Below are 20,000 nucleotides of genomic sequence, written 5' to 3' on the forward strand. Positions count from 1 at the left end.
CTTCATCTTAATATCCTTTTCCTCTAGTCAGCTATCCTCTTTTCACCCTCTGTCTCCTCCTCACCTTTCTCTTCTTTTCCTCCTTCTCACCATCCTCCCCTCTCTCCTCCTTCCGCCCTTCATCTCCTCTTCTTCCCTTCACCCTTCCTCCTCCTCTCACTCCTCTCCTCTTCCTCTACCTTCCTCCTCCTCCCCACTTTTCTCCCTTCCACCAATTCTTCTCCCTCCTTCCCTCTCTTCATCTCCTTCCCGTCCTTCCCCACACTTCTCTCACCTTCACCCCTTCCTCCTCCTCCCTTCCTCTCCCTTCCACCCTTCCACCTCCCTTCCTCTCCCTTCCACCCTTCCACCTCTCCCTTCCTCTCCCTTCCACCCTTCCACCTCCCTTCCTCTCCCTTCCACCCTTCCACCTCCTCCCCCTCCCCCTTCCACCTCATCCTCCTCTCCACTCCTCTCCCTTCCACCCTTCCTCCTCCTCCTCACTCCTCTTCCACCCTTCCCCCCTCCTCCTCCCCCCACTTCCTCTCCCTTCCACCTTCTCCCTCCTCCCGCTCCTCCCTTCCACCCTTCCTCCTCCTCCCCCTCCTCGCCTTCCACCCTTCCTCCTCCCCCACTTCTCCCTTCCCTCCTCCCTCCCTCCTCCTCCCTCCTCTCCCTTCCACCCTTCCTCCTTCTCTCCACTCCTCTCCCTTCCACCCTTCCTCCTCCTCCCCACTCCTCTCCCTTCCACCCTTCCTCCTCCTCTCCACTCCTCTCCCTTCCACCCTTCCTCCTCCTCTCCACTCCTCTCCCTTCCACCCTTCCTCCTCCTCCCCGCTCCTCTTCCCCTTTACCACCCCTCCACCCCAATCCCCTCTGCACCACTTCGTGCCCAGTCGCTTAAACATTCCGTACTCTACTTTCCCTCTCTCTCTCCTCTGCCTGTATGCGCGGAAATTTCGTCCGTCATATCACTCTAGTACCGGTTTCGGCCGCCCTGTGGCTCCCCTAACCCTATCCCCCTATCCCCCTCACCTTCTCCGCCCTCTCCATCTCCCCCAGCCTCCCTAGCCTCTCCACCCTCCCCATATCCCCATCTCCCCCAGCCTCTCCACCTTCACCCCCCCCTCCCCAGGCTGCGTTTAGGGTACGAGTTTTAGTACCCGGTACACGCATAGGATAGTGGCGGTTACCTTCGCGCGCCGTACCCTGCGCTCCCTAGATCCGGTCTGGGAGAAGGAGCATGATTATAAAACGCGGGACGATGGTAATTTCGGCTATCCTTGAGAATTGGCGGGCTTTTTTCGGCGGGGTTCCACAAATGGCGGGTTTTGTTTTGTTTTGATTTTCTTGCGTTCGTTTTTGATTGGTTTATGTATTGTCATTATTGTTTTTATTATAATCGTTGCTCTTGTTATTGTTGTTATTATTACTAGTTAGTAGTAGTAGTTTTATTGTTGCTGTTATTGTTTTCCTTATTATTATTGTTATCATTGTTATTATTATCATCGTTATCATCATTATTATTATCACTATCATCATCATCATTATTAATGGTGTCAACTGTTCATCTCATTTCGTTTTTATTTTCTCTCAGATTTTTATTTCTTGTTTTTTCGTTTGTGTTTATATATGACCTTTTGTATCTTCCTCTACGTTGATTGGGTTTACTGGAAGGTCTTCATTTTGGGTCATTTTCCTTCTCCTTTATGAGATGAGGTTATATCCATTGATGTGTTGTTTAGCTCTATTATTATTTTTTGGGTTAGTGTTTTGTCGAGTGAGAATATTCGTTTTCTGTTAATGATCGTATCCCTTTTAGATTACGGAAAACGCAACGCATAGAAAACGTACTGTTGAATGATTTATTTTAGTTCTATTTATCTTAGCAAATATTCAAAGAACGTTCAAGGTAATACAAACGCAAAAAAACATGATAATAATTTCGTATAACGCTATTCGTTACATAAACTTCCATGAGGAGATTGTACAAGACGTACCCCCCATTCAAACAACACGCACACCCGCGTACCCAACCTGCGTGTAATTAATGTTAAACTACGACCTCTGGAGGTCATTAGGTCATTGGGTCAGTGACCTTGTAGGGACGAGGGGCAGAGAGAGAGAGAGAGAGAGAGAGAGAGAGAGAGAGAGAGAGTAGAGAGCAGAGAGATGGGAGAGAGAGCAGAGAGTAGAGGCGAGCGAGCGAGCGAAGGAAGAGGTAGAGTGTAGGGGTAGGTTATGGGAGAAGCGGGGAAGTAGGAGTGTGCTGATGAGGGAGATGGAAGGTGTTGCGGCAGGAGAGGGTAGGGTAGGTAGGGTAGGTGGAAGGTGAAAAGGCTGGGAAGGAGGAGGAAGAGAGATGGAAGGGGAGAGGAAGATGAGTAGAGAGGAAGAGAAGAAGTTGTAAGGTGCAGAGGAGGATGTTGAGAGGCTAGGGAGGAGGAGGAAGGAGGGAGGTGGAGAGGAAGATGGCGAGGATGGTAAGAGGCAAGAAAGTCAAGGGAGGGGAAGTGGAGAAGACAGAAGGAAGGGAAGAGAGGAGGAAGGAAGTGGTAAGGGAGGAGGGAAAGAGGAGGAGGAAGAGGAAGTGGTGAGGCAGCAAGGAGGAGGGGAGGCATGAGGGTGGCGCATAAAAGTACCATGATCAGCACTTCCGGCGTCGCTGAATGAGTAAGTAAGAGGGCTGAGTCATTTTTCCTCTTAGCTCGGCGTTCATTGGATTATCTTGTGATTCGTATGGGGTTTCCTACTCAGATATCTTCGTTGAGGAATTTCCCCCTATGATTATTTTTTTAATGTTTACTTTGAGTTACCGTACATTTTCCTTATTACGCATCCGCAAATAAATTGTTTTCCCAGCGTAATTATATAGTCTTTCTTTTTTTTTAATCTTTCATTTTGTTTATCATACCCATCGCATCCCTCAATCTTATTCATTTTCATTTCCTGTTATTCTCATTTTCCATCTTCAGCCTAAACAAGAATAGAAATGTCTGTTTTCTCTCTTGTTCTTGAGAAATGAAGAAAACAAAATCGAATCGCATATTTTTAATTGTTTTTTGTTTTTTAAGAGAATTGTGATTTAGAATGTCTTAAATTTGTGATTTTTTCCAATTTGCGATTTTTAAATCATTTGTGATTTGGCCATTCTTAAATTTATGATTTGTGATTTAACGTTTATAAAAAAAAATGGGATTTGTGACTTAGCATTCATGTTGTTATTATTGTTATTATTATTATTTTTTATTACTATTATTATTATTATTATTGTTGTTGTTGTTGGTGTTGTTGTTGGTGTTGTTATTATTATTATTTGTAAATCGTGTTCTGGTAGTCGATGTATTTATATTCTTTTATTTTGGTTGTTTGAAATTTTTGGTTGTTTATATGTTGATTTGAAGTTGTGTATGGTGGTGCTGTGCTTGGTACTCTTATGGTAAATGATGATATTTATTATAATTTTTGTAACGTTACTATTGCCGGTGTTATTTGTATGATCGTTATCGCCATCTTAATCACTTGTCATTGTTATTGTCCTTAATATCATTAGCATTGCGTTTATCAGCTGTACTATCAGCATCATCGCCAGTATCATTATGGTCCCCTTCATCCTCCCTCATCATCATTATCAACATTATTAACATTATCGTTATCAACATCACCATCATCATTATCAACATCATCATTATCATTATCGTTATCAACATCATCATCCTCACAATCATCGTAATCATCACCATCACCCTTATTACATGCCATCATTCCCCAATCATTTGCTATCAAGCTATGAAAAAGAAATTAAAAGCAAAAACTAAAGTATCCATAAACCAGCGTTTGTTTACATCCGGTTCCTCTTTCAGATCCAGCGATGGAGACTTAGGACGGCCAGGAAGGAACGCCGGAGAACCCAGCCTATCCCAGACAATCCGTCGCCCCCACCCCCTCCTCTTATCCTTCCCTCCTTCCTCTTTTCTGCCCCCCCCCCCCTCTCCTACTCTCCTAATTTCTCCTCCTTCCGTTCCACAAAAAAATCCCCCACCTTCCCTCCAGGACTTCAAAGATGGAGTCCTTCGCCAGCGTCGAACTTGAGGATTACTTCAACGAGGTCCGGACCATCAGCCGTAGGACATCACAGTCGAACTCCCAGTCAGAAGAGGAAGTCCGGAGCCACGAAGGTGAGTCCTTGTTGCAGGATTCGGCTTCGGCAGGATCGACTTTGCTAATTGTTGCAAATAGCGGAAGTGGGGAGGTTAAGTGTGCGAATTTGCCGTAAGGGCGAATGTTGAATGAAGAAAGTGCTTTTTGTTTGGAGTGTGAAAAGGGTGTTTTGTTTTTTGAAGTATGGCGAAAGTGCTTTAAGTATGAAGGTGTTTTTTTTTCGTTTGAGTGCAAAAACTTTTTTTTTTTTTAGTGTGAAAAGTTTTGTTTTGAGTGTGAGGAAAGTGCTTTATTTTGAGTGAAAAAACGAGTTTTGCTTTGAGTGAAACAAGTAGTTTGCTTAGAGTGTGAAGAAGGTGTTTTACGTGTTAGAAAGTGTCTTACGTGAAAGGTGTTTTGCTTTAAGTGTGACGAAAGTGTTCAAAGGGTGAAAACGCGTTTGTTTTAATGTAAAGAAAGTGGTTTGTTGTGAGCACGAAGAAAGTCGTGTTTTGACTGTGAAGTGTTTTGGGGCCCCAGTGGCGTTTTTTGTGTGAAGAAAGTGCTCGTTTTAAATGCGTGAAATGCTATCTTTAACGTGAAAAAGTGGAAATTCTACGCGGAGAAAGTATGAAAGTGTGATTTCAACGTGGAATTTTTTTTTTATAAGTACGCAAGTGCAAGTGATACGAGAACTTGACATATACAAAACTATAAGAATTGTAAAGTATGACCTTAGCTTGAATAAATACAAAACGAATGAAATCAAGAAAAAAAATGTATATGATAAAAAATATATATACTTACATACATCTCCAAGCCTTCAGATTTTAGAATGAAGAATGAATGTACATTGATGTTTTCCAGCCAGTGACAATCGATAGATAGGTGTGTTATTATCACCCCTTCCTCTCTTATCTGCGGATGTGACAGTTAACGAAATTTTACGCAACATTCGGTTGATAGACGATGAATTACGAAAACCTCTTACGTTTTTACATACGGATTGTCCTGGCTGATGGGATGTGCTTTAAAGGTAATTTCAAAATATGTGTTTTTTAAATGTTTATTCTTAGAGATTCATTTTTTGTCTGTTAGATGAGTATGTACTGATAATCTGAAATACAGATATTTTCATGATCTTTGGTTTCTTGATGAGAAATAGGAATGGGGGTAAATTAATTGATGTATTGTGTAATGTCAATTTCTTTTTCATTTGGTATATATCCTGTAGGATTTAAGTTAGGCTTTTAGAGTAGAATGAAAGAAACAAGGGAGAGATTAGTAATGATTAGGATGCTAGTGATAATGATACCGGCAATAATACTGATGATAAATTGATAACAAGAGTAAAAAACGATAATGGCGATATATATGACGAAAGTATAACGATTTTCCAAAACATAAGATAGCAATAATATCACCGAGAATGATAAAAATAACATGATAGCAGTACAAATCATAAAAATAACAACAAAAATAGCAACGATGACTTGCGCCAAAAAGTAAACATTTCCCCTCACCTTCATCCCCCACCCTTCCTCCCTCTTCTAAACCCCCTTCCCTTCCCTCCCTTCCCTTCCCTTCCCTTCCCTTCCCTTCCCTTCCCTTCCCTTCCCTTCCCTTCCCTTCCCTTCCCTTCCCTTCCTTTCCTTCCTTCTTCCCTCCATCCTTCCCTTCTTCCTTCCATCCTTCCCTTCTTCCCTTCCCTTTCCTTTCCTTTCCTTTCCTTTCCTTCCCTTCCCTTCCCTTTCCTTTCCTTCCCTCCCATTCCCACCCCACCCCACCTCACCTCAACCTATCCCACCCCACCCCACCCCACCCCTCCCCTCCCCTCCCCTCCCCTCCCCTCCCCTCCCCTCCCCTCCCCTCCCCTCCCCTCCCCTCCCTTCCCCTCCCCTCCCCTCATCACCCCACCCCACCCCACCCCACCCCTCCTCACCCCACCCCTCCCCACCCTTCCCCACCCCTCCCCATACCCCAATCTAATCTTAAAATCCCCCTTCTCAGATGACGGCGAATCCGACGAGCACTTCCTCGAGGAGCTTGGGATCCCCGTCAAGCAGGACTCGGAGCTCTCGGAGGACAACATCACCTACAGCAAGTTCATGGGCACGCTCAACCCCCGGCAGGTGAGGTTCGAGGGGGGAGAAGATGGTGGGTTGGGAGATAGGGATAGAGAGAGGGGGGGGAAGGGAGGGCGAGGGTAGAGGGAGGGGTGGGAGGGAAGGGGACAAGGAGGGTGGAAGGGGGGGAGAGGGATAGAGGGAGGGAGGGAAGGGAGGGCGAAAAGGGTTTGGAACAAGGGGGGAGGGCAGAGAAAGAAACGGGAAAGGTTAGAGAGGAATAAATATACAGACAGACAAAGAAGCGAAAGACACACGCAAAAGCAGGGTTCCAGTGAATACTTAGACACATACACGCACGCACGCATACACACACACACACACACACACACACACACACACACACACACACACACACACACACACACACACACACACACACACACACACACACACATACATACTTACACACTTACCTTCTTCTTATTCATTTCCCCGCGTCCTTCTGCAGGAGGAAGCCCTGAAGCGCCGCGTCCGCACCCTCAACGCCACCATCAGACGCAAGAAGCAGAGACAGAAGCCCGACATCAGGAACTTCTTCGCCAACACGGATGTATGTTGGAGAAAATTTGTTTTTCGTGTTTTTTTTTGTTGTTGGTTAGGTTGTGTTTGTTTGGTATGTTTGTGTTTGGTTATGTCTGGTGGTTCTTTTTTTTGTTCTATGATTATTCTTTTCGTTTTACTGTAGAGATGAAAGGGTTTGATTTTTCAATTCTGTCTTATTTAGCTGTTTCTATTATTATGTAAATTATTTGTGCTCAGAGGATAGGGTAAACGCACCTGTTTGTATCTATTATCTGTATTTCCTCTTTATTCACTTTTCCTGCCAATTGATTTCGCATTTCTTCCTATTCAAAAGACCTTAAGCCCGCTCCTGCCTTATAGAACTACCAGCTGCTATTATTTTTTTTCCAATTCAAAGGACCTTAACTCCTTCCCCCTTCCACCAGGTCCTACCAGTTTTTTATCACATTTTCTTCCCACTCCAAAGATCTAACCCCTCCCCCGTCTTCCAGAACTCGAGCACGGGCACCCGCAGCCGCAGCGCCACCCCGGACTCGCTGGACTCGGTCTCGCCCCCCCGCACCCCGCCCGACCCGCACCCGAAGTCGTGGGTCGACCCGTACCTCAGCCGGTCCCGCGGGTCACTCGACTCGGGGAACCACTCTCTGGTCACTTCCCCTTCGGTCATCACTTCCCCGACGCCCTTCGCGGACCATCACCATCACCACCACCATCACCACCATCATCACCAGGCGGATCACCATCATCACCACCATCAGGATCATCTCCCGACCAGGAGTCACCATGGTGTCAGCAGGAGGTACTCGCCCCCGAGCGACTCTGCTACGAGGTGAGAACGAAATCTTTTTCATTATTTTTTTTCTTTTTTTCTTCTTCTTTTTTGGGGTTTCTTTTTTTACTTTGGAATATGGAGTTAGCGGAATGCATTCTGTGCGGGGCTATCAGATGGGAGATTTTATGGTTGAGAAATTTAATATAAGAGGTACCTTTTTAGACGCTTGGGTCAGTGTGCTTTTTGCCGGGTGGTCGAAGCATGGAATGTCATATGGAATAAAGAAGAGACTAGGTATAAATAAAGCACAAACCAATAACCAGATAAACATAATGTACGGTACACAGAACTTAAAAAAACAAAACAAAAAAAAACAAGAACTATTAAAGATATATATAGAACACAAAAAAGGGAACAAGGTAAAGAAATATAATAGCCGAGGTTGCGTACCCTTAACCCGCCCCCTCGTCCCCTACAGGTCTCCCCAGTGGCAGGACGACCGACCGCTGCACATGTACCGCGCCCCCTCGCTCGACATGCTGCCCAAGGTGGGGACGGGCCACCTCTCGTCGGGCAAGGAACTCCGAAGACAGAGGTCCTACGCCAGGGACATCGCCAGGGACGTCAAGAGCTTCCACTCCAAGCAGGGGCAGTACGAATTCTACCCGAAGACCATGCACGATGAGTCCGGTGAGGGAGAGGGAGAGGGAGAGGGAGAGGGAGAGGGAGAAGGAGAAGGAGAAGGAGAAGGAGAAGGAGAAGGAGAAGGAGAAGGAGAAGGAGAAGGAGAAGGAGAAGGAGAAGGAGAAGGAGAAGGAGAAGGAGAAGGAGAAGGAGAGGGAGAGGGAGAGGGAGAGGGAGAGGGAGAGGGAGAAGGAGAAGGAGAAGGAGAAGGAGAAGGAGAGGGAGAAGGAGAAGGAGAAGGAGAAGGAGAAGGAGAAGGAGAAGGAGAAGGAGAAGGAGAAGGAGAAGGAGAAGGAGAAGGAGAAGGAGAAGGAGAAGGAGAAGGAGAAGGAGAAGGAGAAGGAGAAGGAGAAGGAGAAGGAGAGGGAGAGGGAGAGAGAGAGAAACCTGTCATTCCGGTGGCTATAGGGGAGACTTTTTTCTTTTAAAGGAAAGGGGATACATGTCTTACGGTTTTCATGTTCTGCTTTGGCTTCTCTGCTCTTAACTTCGCAAATTGTAATTGAAAAAGACTTTAGTTTATACACACTACATGTATATATATATCTATCCTCTGGTGGGATAACCTACTGTAGATCATATAAAGCACCAGTTTTGACCAATCCCTAAAGGAACAAATTCCTAAATAAACAAACCCCTAAATAAACAAACCCCTAAATGAACAAATCCCTAATAGACCCTTCTTTCGTCCCCAGCCGAGATCCAGGTGCTGGGGTATCGGTACATCGGCTCCGTGCACATCCCCCACGCGCGCTGCAAGGACAAGAGGCCGCCACTGGAGTCAGCGTCTACTACGAGGACGGTGCAGGATCTCGAGTCGATTCCGGTCAGTCACCTTGTCCTCCTTCGCTCATCTCTCTTTGCTGTCTTTGCTTCGTTGATTTTCTTTTTTTCCTTTCGTTATTTCGTTTGTTCTTTCTCGCTCTTTCTGTCTCTTTCAATTTTATTTTATTTTCACTGTCTGTCTGTCTGTCTGTCTAACTCCCCTATTTTGTCATTCCCTTCATTTTGCCACCTTGTCACCTTCTTTTCCTACCAACTTCTCTTTCTCTTGTTCTCTTCTTCCTCAGTATGCCACGTCTGATTCCCCTATCCCCTCATTTATCACTCCCTGTCCCCCTTCCCTCCCTCTTTTCACATTCTCTGTCGCATGTTACCAGTGTCAACAGTCACACAGTAAACTATGACCTTTAAACCGGCAAATGCATCATCCTCCATCAATGTTATTCAGTAATTGTATTATTAGTTTACTTATTTATTTATATTATGTCTTGATTTCTCTTTCGATCAAACACATTTTTACACGTTTTATATTATATGATATGTATTATTTTCAATGATTAATGCTTCAAGGGGCCTTCTTAAGGGAGTCTCACTCCTGGAGGGCTCAGCCACACCACTATTGTTATATGATGTATTTTTGTTGATGTATTATTTTTGGCTAAATAAATTATTTGATTCTGATTCTCCTTCTACAGGATTCTCCCCGTAGGATGTCTGCTGAACTGCGGAAGTCTCACTCCATCAGCCGCCCGAGGGAATCACGCGAGCTGAGGGACATCCGGGAACAGAGGGAGAACCGAGAGAACCGAGAGAACCGAGAGAACCGAGAGAACCGAGAGAACCGAGAGAACCGGCCCCGGTCGGCCTCCAGCACCGACCTCGGCTTTAAGGTCATCTACTCGAAGCCCGACGAGGAGTTCCCGGTGAGTGAAGCGAGGACGTCAAGAGGAGGGGTGTTTAGGACTCTCCATGGCGTGGGTATTTCGCGGAGGGTCTTTCTATCATGGATGGGAAAATAAATAACAACATGGTGTAAGGAATACCCTACAAATAAAAAAATTAATGGGGAAAAACGTTAATAGGATGCAATGAAAACCCTACAAGCACGAAATTGAATTAAGGAAAACATTCATAAGGTGTAAAGAAAACCCTACAAACACGAAAAAATATGGCCTAAGGAAAATCCTACAAACACGAAATTAAAAAAATACACTAAAATGGCACAAGGAAAACCCAACGAACACTAAATAAAGGTCTGTTATTAATTGATGAAAACTAAAATGAAATAAAGTGCCTCTCTGTTTTCGAAAAGATAAAATGTTACGAAGAAATGACGATAAAGAAACACGAAATGACTGTATTAGGTAATGCAGTTTTAAGAAACACCTAATTTAACCTATTCCTGCAGTAAATAATAACTATCGTTTATCTGAACTAATTACGCAACTAACAGAATGATCAGTATAAGAAAAGGACTAGCACAAAGAGAAAACAAACCACCTCTAGCAAGCAGTGAAATCATTATAAAAGTAAATCTTTGGGACTTTCTCGTCTTAAGTACTAAATCTTCCCATGAGCTACAATATGTATTTGTGTCAGAATTATAAAATTTTAAATGTGTTTGAAGATTACGATGAGTTTTCTTTTAGAATGATATTTGAGTAATGTTGATGTAAGTTCTAGTTTTGTTTGTATTTAAGGAGTTAGGCATACAAAACAGAAATACAGAAACCTATGGAATATAGATATATTCCTCTGCCTAATAAAGATCAAAATGTAAACTGTATTTCCAAGTTTTTATCTTAACTAAGTGTGAAATTTTTGCTCACTTGCTAAAACTTTATTTTGGCGTCTTTGAACACGTAAACCTTTTCTCCTCTTAATTAAAAAGAAGCCTAGTACTTCTCCTTAAAATTCAGTCCACAATCAGGTTCTTGTAACAAATAATATATGTATATATATATATTCTCTCTCTCTCTCTCTCTCTCTCTCTCTCTCTCTCTCTCTCTCTCTCTCTCTCTCTCTCTCTCTCTCTCTCTCTCTCTCTCTCTCTCTCTCTCTCTCTCTCTCTCTCTCTCTCTCTCTCTCTCTCCCTCCCTCCCTCTCTCTCTCCCTCCCTCCCTCCCTCCCTCCCTCCCTCCCTCCCTCCCTCCCTCCCTCCCTCCCTCCCTCCCTCCCTCTCCCTCTCCCTCTCCCTCTCCCTCTCCCTTCTTCCCCTTTCTCTCTCCCTCTTTCCCTTTCTCTCCCCCCTCCCTCCCTCTCCAAGAATAACGATTATAACGAATGAAAATCAAAGCGAAATTATACAATTAATTTATGAATCAAATTAAAACACACATTCTCTATAACCTCACGCCCTCCACCTTTTTTTAGGACTTGGTGGTCGAGACGAGTCGCTGCGGCCAGACTCGCATGGACTGGCTGGATGAGTCCGACCTGGGCAGACTCACCTCCCTCGCCCTCCTGGAGCTCGACATCCTGTTCACGGAGCACAACATCCACCACCGTTGGAGAAAGCTCAAGAAGAGGAAGCAAAACAAAGAAGGTTGGTTTTGTGTTGATTATTTTAGTCTGTTTTAATTATTTTTTATTACGTTTTATTTAATGTATTTTGTTGATTTTTTAAATGTATTTCGTTGATCTTTTTTATGCATTTTGTTCATTTTTTTATGTAATTTGTTTATCTTTTTTATGTAATTTGTTTATCTTTTTATGTATTTCTTTATTTGGTTATTTTTGTTTGGTTACTCATCTATATTAATTTATCTATTTGTGTATTTTGTTTATATTATTTATTTATGTATTCATTTTTTTCTATACTTATTTATTTATTATTGCTTGCTATGTCGGTTTACGGGTGTGTGCAAATGGTCATGGTAAAATATAAATAACGTTCTGTAAACAGAACGGCTTTCCTGAAGAGTGAGAGAGTCATTTCGAAGTCCTCCTTGATAGCATTCTCGGATCTGAAGATGAAATCCAGGAGGTTGTCTCGTCTCTCAGTAAAACTACTTTGTTTATTGTAGAGTTTCCTGGTGTTTTCGAGGACTTATTCGAGGATTTTGAGGATTAAATATTACAGGAATGTTACCGTTTTTCTTCCTTCGATTATTCAAGTTTTAATCTTTTTTTGCTTGGTTGCAGAAAGTGGCGTGTTCGGCGTCCGTCTCGACAGCCTGATAGAGAGAGACAGAAGCTTTTTGGAGGAGTCTCCCCTTGAGACTAAAGTGCCTTTGGTGTTTTATAAGGTGAGTGGTATACCAGGTATAAAATCCAAATACTATTTTTCTGTTTTTTTTCTGCCAGATAATAACGGACCAAGAAGGTTGGTCTATATATCAAGCGGAATCCAACAAAATAATATGCACAATATGATTTACATAAGTTTCATTGTTTCTGCCTTTTGTAAGATAACGACTTTTTGACACTATGTTAATGTGCTACACTTTTTTCTTTTATTTACCAGTTGGCTCTGCAGTTGGAACGCCAGGGCCTACGTCAGGAAGGCATCATGAGAGTGCCCGGACACAGGTGAGTTTGGGGTCTAGGGAATATTTGTTTTCCGTTTTCTATGAGCTATTGTCTCCGTTAGCTAAGTTTCCCGTTTTCTATGCAGTCGTTTCCACGTACTGTGGAAGGTACGATTGTCGATTTTACTTTGGTCGTTAATATACATACATACATATATATATATATATATATATATATATATATATATATATATATATATATAATATATATATGTATATATTATATATATATAAATAATTATATAATTATATGTATATGCGTGTGTGTGTGTGTATTCCATGAATGTATTTAATTCTACGGTGTCTCAAGGCTTTTTAATTGTCTATTATATTATGCTATTTTAAAAACTTCTGGAAAATCCATTCTGTTTTTTTTTAACTTCTACTATCATGTTATCTCATGAACTTCTATACTGTTATCATGTTATTTTTTATAACTTCTGAAAGGTTTTTCACCATGGTATTTTGAGAAATTTTAAGATTTTTCTTAGAACTTGTGAAAACTTTATCAAGTTATTTAAAAAAATATATATACTTTCATTATGATATTTCGAGAATTCTGAAAAGGTTTTTCATCATGATAATTCACAAGCGCCCCCTCCAGAAGCCTTTTCCTCACCGCCCTCTGCCTCCCACCTCCAGGTCCCAGATCGAGCAGCTGCGGCGGGCGTTGGACACCCACTTCTACACCTCCCCGGGCACCGCTGACTCCGCCCTCAGGAACGCCACGCCCAACGATGTGGCCGCCCTCATCAAGACCTTCCTGAGGGAGCTTCCACAGCCCCTCCTCACCCACACGTACATGCCGGCCTTCTACAAGACGCATCGTAAGCGATTTGCGATTTTCTTGGTGTTTTTTTCCTCTTTTCGTTTTTTTTTTTTTTTTAGAATTTAATTTTCATTGTTTAAATGCATTTGTGAGTTTAGTTCTTGTTAAGTTAGATAATCTTCTGTTTAAAAAAACGAATATTTCAACACACGTAAACAATATTTTATATAATAAAAAGATAATCCACACAAAAAAACAAAACAAAAAAATCTCCCAGTTGGCTAATTGTCCCCCGTCGGCGCCTCCCGCAGGAATCAAGGACATGGGCGAGCGAATCCTGGCCCTGACGATGCTGATCCTCCTGTTGCCCTCGTCCCACCGAGACACCCTCCACGCCGTCCTCGAGCTGTGTGCCCGAGTGGTAGCCTTTGAGGACGAGAACAAGATGACCCTCTACAACATCGCCATGATCGTGGCGCCCAACCTCTTCCTGCCCAGCAACCAGCGCTCCAAACTCAACCTCAGGAGCGAGGACAAGGAGCAGCAGCTGAACTACGAGGTATGGGTTGGGTTGGGGGACGGGGGGTGCGTTGGTGGGTTGGGTTGGGGGAAGGGGTTTGGGTTGGGGTGGGTGTGGATAGGTGGATGTGGGAGACAAGGGTAGGTACGTTCCACAGTAACTCGTCCAGAGATGTATGGTATAGTGGTATTTCTTGATGCCGAATTTGAAGCTGATCCACCAATCATATCGAGAGGTATTATCCCAAAACAAAAGTTTCTTTTACGCCAGAGTCAGAAAATTGGACGAAAGTTAACGTCACTTCGAAGTAGATGTATTATTGTAATAATGAGGTTATAATGAGGAGCGGTTATTCAGGAAGCAAAAAGTCGTCAAGGAATTGAATTACCAATGCATTTGATTTGATTCGTGTTCATACATATATTTTTTTTAATTCATTAAAAACATTCAGAACGTACGATACCATAACCTTTATAGGAAAAAATAGTCATTCGCCCATCAGAATAACAGTAACGAATAAACTTCTAAAGATAACACCAATACCATACGAATAAGTTATACCATAAATTCTTCGCTAATACGAAACACCATCTTCCAGATGATCCATCCAACGGTAACACCTGTAATACACGCATATTTTATAACATAACCCCTTTCCTAATACGAAACACCCTCTTCCAGATGACCTATCGATGGCTCCAAGAAAACCTTAACCTCTTCCCTAATAAGAACGCCCTCTTTCAGATGACCTACGCGAACGTGACGACTCAGTTGACCCAAATGATGATCAAGTACAGGGATGTTCTGTGGACAGTTCCCCAACGGCTTGTGTCGCAGATCCGCCGTATATACCAAGCAGAGGCCCTCAAGCAGAGTAACTACACGCCTGTGAGTATAGGCCGAGTTTGCGAGAAAGGGAAAAGGGCAGTTGTGTGTTTGTGTTTTTTTTTCGGAGGGGTATTCGTTGGTTTATTTTGCTTTAACTGTAGGGGTATTGACGGATTTTTTGAAAGGGTAGTTTTATTTCATTTCTGAATAGGACTGAACGTATGAGTTTTCTCAAATAGGAAGATATTTAGCCAAACGTTTGAGGAAGAAGTACCTCGGCATGAAATACAAAAAAAAACGTCCCTAAACCGTATCTGTATTTCAAAACACACATCTCTCATTCCAACTAATCACTTTTTTCGAGATTTCTTAATACGTTTCCCAACAACTTGACCAAAACCCACGACATTCCAGATGAGGAGACTGCTGACTCGCAAGAGCAAAGAGACTATCCAGCGGCCCATCGAGAACGAGGTGGACTACCAGGAGGGGGTCCTCAGGGTGTCTGCCCCCCAGTTCAACAAGTGCAATTACCCAGTTAAGCTCGATCCCTTGATGACTGCCAAAGACTTACTGACAAGGTGAGGGGGTCTGGTGTTATTATTACTGCTGCTACTATTACTGCTCCTAATGATGATGATATTGATAATGATAGTGTTATTTTTATTATTATTATCAATATTAATATTATTGTTCTTCCTATTTGCTTTTGGTATTATTTTTTTATTGCTGATATGAGCATCCATGTATCCAGAAATCATACACAAAAGAAATCGCTGACCCACTTAAACCCCAAACCCCCCGAATACAGCCCCTAACACGAACCTCCCCCGCCAGATTCATCGAGGAACTGACCGTCCTTCCCGAGAACCCCCGTCGCGTGGAGGGCCGGAGAGAACAGCAGTACAAGCGAGGGAGCGGAGGCAACGGATCCCCTCCTTCGACCGCCCCCTCGAGCGTCTCCTCGCCCCAGTTCTACGCCTGCCTCCTGACGGGCTCGCTGAAGAAGGCCGTAGAGCAACACGCCCTCCATGAGAGAGGAGGGAACATAGGTAATAAGAAACGAGGATGGGAGGAGTTTGAGAGGAAGATGGGAGGGTGTGCGTGTCCAAAGGTGTTCTCACTGCATTTTTATTTTGTTGATTTAAGCTTTCATTTATAGTTTAAACATCGAGGTCTTTACTTTAATACATCGCAATTATACGTCAGAGTGCATTAACGCTAATATATCGATGCATATGCAATAATCAAAGGTTTAAATTGACAAAACAGAATAAACGAATGGTCAGATGCGCATACCTTCACGCACGTCAAGGGGTTTACAGGGAGTTTTACATATATAGGGATTATAAGGGAAGGTCGTGTTATATACGCTCAACATTGGATGTATAAAGGGCAGTTAGTCTTATATGCAAATAACAGTTAGAGAGGAGGATGGTGTTAGGTTTATGTGCATGGGGAAAGCTCTCAAAGGGGCTATAGCGAAATCCGTTTTTTGCATACGATGTAGTCGAAGGGAAATGTATACAGTATGTGCACTTAGAGAAAGACATGCTCAAAAAAGGGTAATAAGGAAAAGTAAGTGATGGCATATGTACAGAAACCATTATAAATGCATACAAATAAAAGAAATCAGTGTTACATATACATAAAAAATGGTTATGTGGAAACGCTGTGTTACATACTCCTGAAGGCAAGGGAGAAAACACAGGAGTCTTAGAAACAGATTATCTTAATGAGTTGATTATTTCTGTGCATACCTTGTATTATGTGTGCAGTTTAAGTTATAATCTTTATTATAGCCTTATGCAATGTTCTCTCCATGATTTTTTTATTCTGTTCGGCATGTGTTTTACTCTTTACTGGTAGTCATATACGATTTACTCTTTGATATATTTTGTTCATTATGTGTTATAGTACATTGAGTCACATTTGAGGTACTATTTATATCGTTTATTTTGTTTAATATGAGTTTTAATCTCTATTGATAACCATATACGATGTACAGTTTATAATGATATTTATTCGGTATGGTCTATAATATTTACTGATAGCCATAAACAGGGTATTTTTTGTGCTGTTCAATCTATCTTTCTACGATTTATTTCATCCAGTTATAAGCAAAGTATTATTATACTGTTTAATCTATCTCCCTGCGGTTTATTTAACTCAGTCATACTCTTTCTATAGTGTAAGTATTCTCATTTGTCTTTCCTTTTTCTAGGCGACCGCCGTTTGGACTCGAAAGCAAAGCTCCTCACCATATACCAGGACAACCCCAATGCAGAATTCCTCGTCAAGTGCCACCACCACGGAGGGCAGACGTCTAGAAGAAATTCGTAGAGGAGAGGACATCTTGGTTAGACTTCCTCGACATTAGATTCTTCCGAGAAAAAGAAGGGAGAGGGAAGGAATTATATGAGTGGTTTTATTGTTTTTTTCCCTCCCTCTCTTTTGGAAGCTAGTAACTTGTCCAAATACTCAAGGATATTTTTTGGTGTGCATAAGATATCCTTAATCTGTGGTTTGGCGACGGACGCGGGGTTATGTTTTTCGTGTTTGTCAAGAAGAAAGAGGAGGTTATGTTTTCATCCTATATAATCATCTAGTTTAAGCCCAAGGCATTGTTTCAAAGATTGATACGTGTATGATAAGGGAGCGTAAGTCTTTAAAAAAAATGAATGACAAAACCTGGGTTATTCTGTAGTACGCATTTTCTTCGTGTTCACTTTCCTTTCATGGTATTTTCTTTGTAAATTCCTCGGATGGTCATAAAATACTAAATTCATGATCACCAATTTTATTCGTATGCTGATTAAGGTCAACAATGTTTGATCGACATGACCAAACAGTGCTTCAGAATGATTAAGAAAACCTATTAAGACTTTTAAATGTAAGTTAGAAGAGTGTGCAAGAGATAAGTAATGTACAGTGTTAAGTGTGGAGTTAAATGTGAGTCTTTGTGACTGTATGATATCTCAGGTAAGAGCGCGGACGGCTGAAACGTCACAGTCATTGTCTTGTAGAGAAAATGTTGGGTGCCTGAAACAGTTCATTACCTTTTAGACTGTACTTAAGTGGAATTAAGTAACATTGTCTTTAAGTCGTTGTAGAGGATATTAACCTGTATCAAATCAATAAGTACCCTTTTTATGCTTTAAGAATAGTATTTTCACAGAAGGATTCGCCTTAATTTCCCCGACTACTAGTCAGATTTCTATAATGTAAAATCACTGCGGTTTCTGCAGATGACTGTATATTAACACGAGGAAGAATTATACTCACTGGTAGTACTCTTACAAGTCTTGAATATGTGGGGGTGTATGTGCATTATGGTAAAGAGTGAATATGTGTATATAATAATATTGTCTGAATGATTTGTTGTACTTCTGGATGGAAGGACATTTTATTCTATGATTTGTTGATGTACAGTTTAAAGGTTTACAATTTTGCAGTTGGACGATATTCGTGGTTTGCTATATTTATGCTCAACAGTAAGAGAATTTTATTGTAGCTTGCTTTGCTACAAAATGAAGAATACTGTAGTATATGTATACCCAATGTATATACATATATAAATGGTACCGTTATCTGGCGTGGACCAATAATCACATTGGTTCTAGTTTGAAAAGACAACTGATTCTGTTTTGTCTGGAACAGCAGTTGATATATATTTTTTGTTTTAAATGCGTGTGTGGTGTTAGCGCCTCTTTGAAGAAAGCATGGAGATAATGTACGGGTGAATTGAACGCTACAGCAAAAAGTCATTCTTATTATGATAAGTCAGTCTTCTGTCTGTTATTGCCAGCATTTCCACATGCTTAAACAGTGTTCAGGTAATTACAGAATGCACATAAGATTGCAAAAAAATACATAATTCTGTTTACCCCCTTGTGTTCTTTGCAAGCCTGTCTTTAACTGGTCAGTATGATATAAGTTTTTTCTGTATTTTTCCCCCAATAATCTTGACATTTGGGTTAATGCGTGAACAGTAGTTGTTGCACTGTCATGATACCGTTACGTATACTCGTATGTCTGTATAAGTGTTTATCATAACGCTGAAGAATACTTACCTGCAACATTTATAAGACGTTATAAAGATTGTAAGCCAGGTACACTGTTAACAAATGAACAGAGACCCTATGAAGTGAACTTAGCGGATGTGTATATATATATTTTCACTTAAGTGGAGGTTTGCCTTCAGATTCTATCAACACACAAGATTCATGACGTATTTGCATATATTGTTTTGAATATATTACCTTTGAGGTTCTTTGCTCATGCAACAGAAGTTTGTGTTCAAGTACGAATTACATTTATATACGTGTTTTATGAGTGTTGATTTTCGTGTTTGCATATTCCTTGTGCTCAACAGATGATTCTTTAATGTGGTGTGCTTGTGTGTAAGTGTTTGTGCGTGTGTGTTTTTTTGGTAATTACTCTTTGTATAGCTTTTTATATTAGTATATCCTCCTCACATCCCTGTACAGATGAACAAGATTCGAAGTATCTAGTAAAACGATACCTGTCTTTGGCACTTCTGTAAGAAATGGTTCTCTCTTCTTATGTCTACTGTATATACACAAAACATTATACACATATTAAGTGAATAAATTATAAGGAAAGATATATCAATATATATGTTTATTTATTTCCATCCTGGGAACATATTTTTTGCATTTAACTTTCCTTGTTGGTTAGAATAATAAAAAAACATAAAAAGAAGAACAAATACCCAGCTTATTCCAAGGGCAAAAATATGTTAGTAAGGAGCTTAGAGCCATTTATTTGTGGGAAGAACTGAAACCTAAACAGTCTCTTACATATTCAAGGTTAAAGATTCTTTGAAAAGTATTGTCACGTGATCTCCTAACAGGATATGGCATGCTGAATCCCAGCATACAGTATTTAAATGATAAATTCCTTAAAAAATGTAGAAGATATTTAGATAAAGCTCCTTGCATAATGCCAACGATGGTGAGGTTAATTATAAATACTTCGCTGTTATATATTTTCTCTAAATGAAATTCGTCACCATACGGCGGCAAGCATTTTTGAATAATTATCTTACATAATACTTAGAAAAGAAAAAGAATGTGAAAAAATACTAAGATTAAACACTATTTATAGATAAGTGACACGTTGTAGGACCTTAATATATTATTATAATTTCATCAGCCATATAAATTATTTTGCATGTCTACAAGGAGGCTCATTACCCATGTGGTAGACAGAATTTCGGAGAAAATTGAGTATGTGAAAAGAAACATGGCTAATTTCTAATTTATAATGCGTGTTAGTAAGAGACCAAGATGCTCGTTGCAGTTAAAACTATAATTACAGT

The 20,000-nt window shown here is 41.4% G+C and overlaps 1 protein-coding gene across 3 annotated transcripts in view; it reads left to right on the forward strand.

Annotated features, from left to right (window-relative positions):
* The window catches only part of LOC113803245 (rho GTPase-activating protein 18), a 256,236-nt gene extending 236,945 nt beyond the window's left edge, over positions 1 to 19,291 (forward strand). For 2 of the 3 annotated variants that reach the window (XM_070141879.1, XM_070141880.1), the window contains exons 4-19: positions 3,843 to 4,157; positions 6,130 to 6,251; positions 6,697 to 6,798; positions 7,262 to 7,599; positions 8,021 to 8,232; positions 8,922 to 9,052; positions 9,705 to 9,932; positions 11,383 to 11,554; positions 12,154 to 12,257; positions 12,476 to 12,540; positions 13,182 to 13,366; positions 13,620 to 13,867; positions 14,573 to 14,716; positions 15,071 to 15,237; positions 15,494 to 15,708; positions 16,881 to 19,291. In XM_070141879.1, coding sequence (XP_069997980.1) covers positions 4,043 to 4,157; positions 6,130 to 6,251; positions 6,697 to 6,798; positions 7,262 to 7,599; positions 8,021 to 8,232; positions 8,922 to 9,052; positions 9,705 to 9,932; positions 11,383 to 11,554; positions 12,154 to 12,257; positions 12,476 to 12,540; positions 13,182 to 13,366; positions 13,620 to 13,867; positions 14,573 to 14,716; positions 15,071 to 15,237; positions 15,494 to 15,708; positions 16,881 to 16,999 — 2,667 coding nt within the window. In that variant the 5' untranslated portion in view covers positions 3,843 to 4,042 and the 3' untranslated portion in view covers positions 17,000 to 19,291. Of the gene's footprint in view, positions 1 to 3,842; positions 4,158 to 5,019; positions 5,156 to 6,129; positions 6,252 to 6,696; positions 6,799 to 7,261; positions 7,600 to 8,020; positions 8,233 to 8,921; positions 9,053 to 9,704; positions 9,933 to 11,382; positions 11,555 to 12,153; positions 12,258 to 12,475; positions 12,541 to 13,181; positions 13,367 to 13,619; positions 13,868 to 14,572; positions 14,717 to 15,070; positions 15,238 to 15,493; positions 15,709 to 16,880 lie in introns of those variants that run through there. The other variant, XM_070141881.1, reaches the window with a different exon arrangement.
* The last annotated feature ends 709 nt before the right edge of the window (positions 19,292 to 20,000 follow it).

Source organism: Penaeus vannamei, chromosome 28 (assembly GCF_042767895.1).
Source record: "Penaeus vannamei isolate JL-2024 chromosome 28, ASM4276789v1, whole genome shotgun sequence".
In the NCBI taxonomy this organism is placed as follows: domain Eukaryota; kingdom Metazoa; phylum Arthropoda; class Malacostraca; order Decapoda; family Penaeidae; genus Penaeus; species Penaeus vannamei.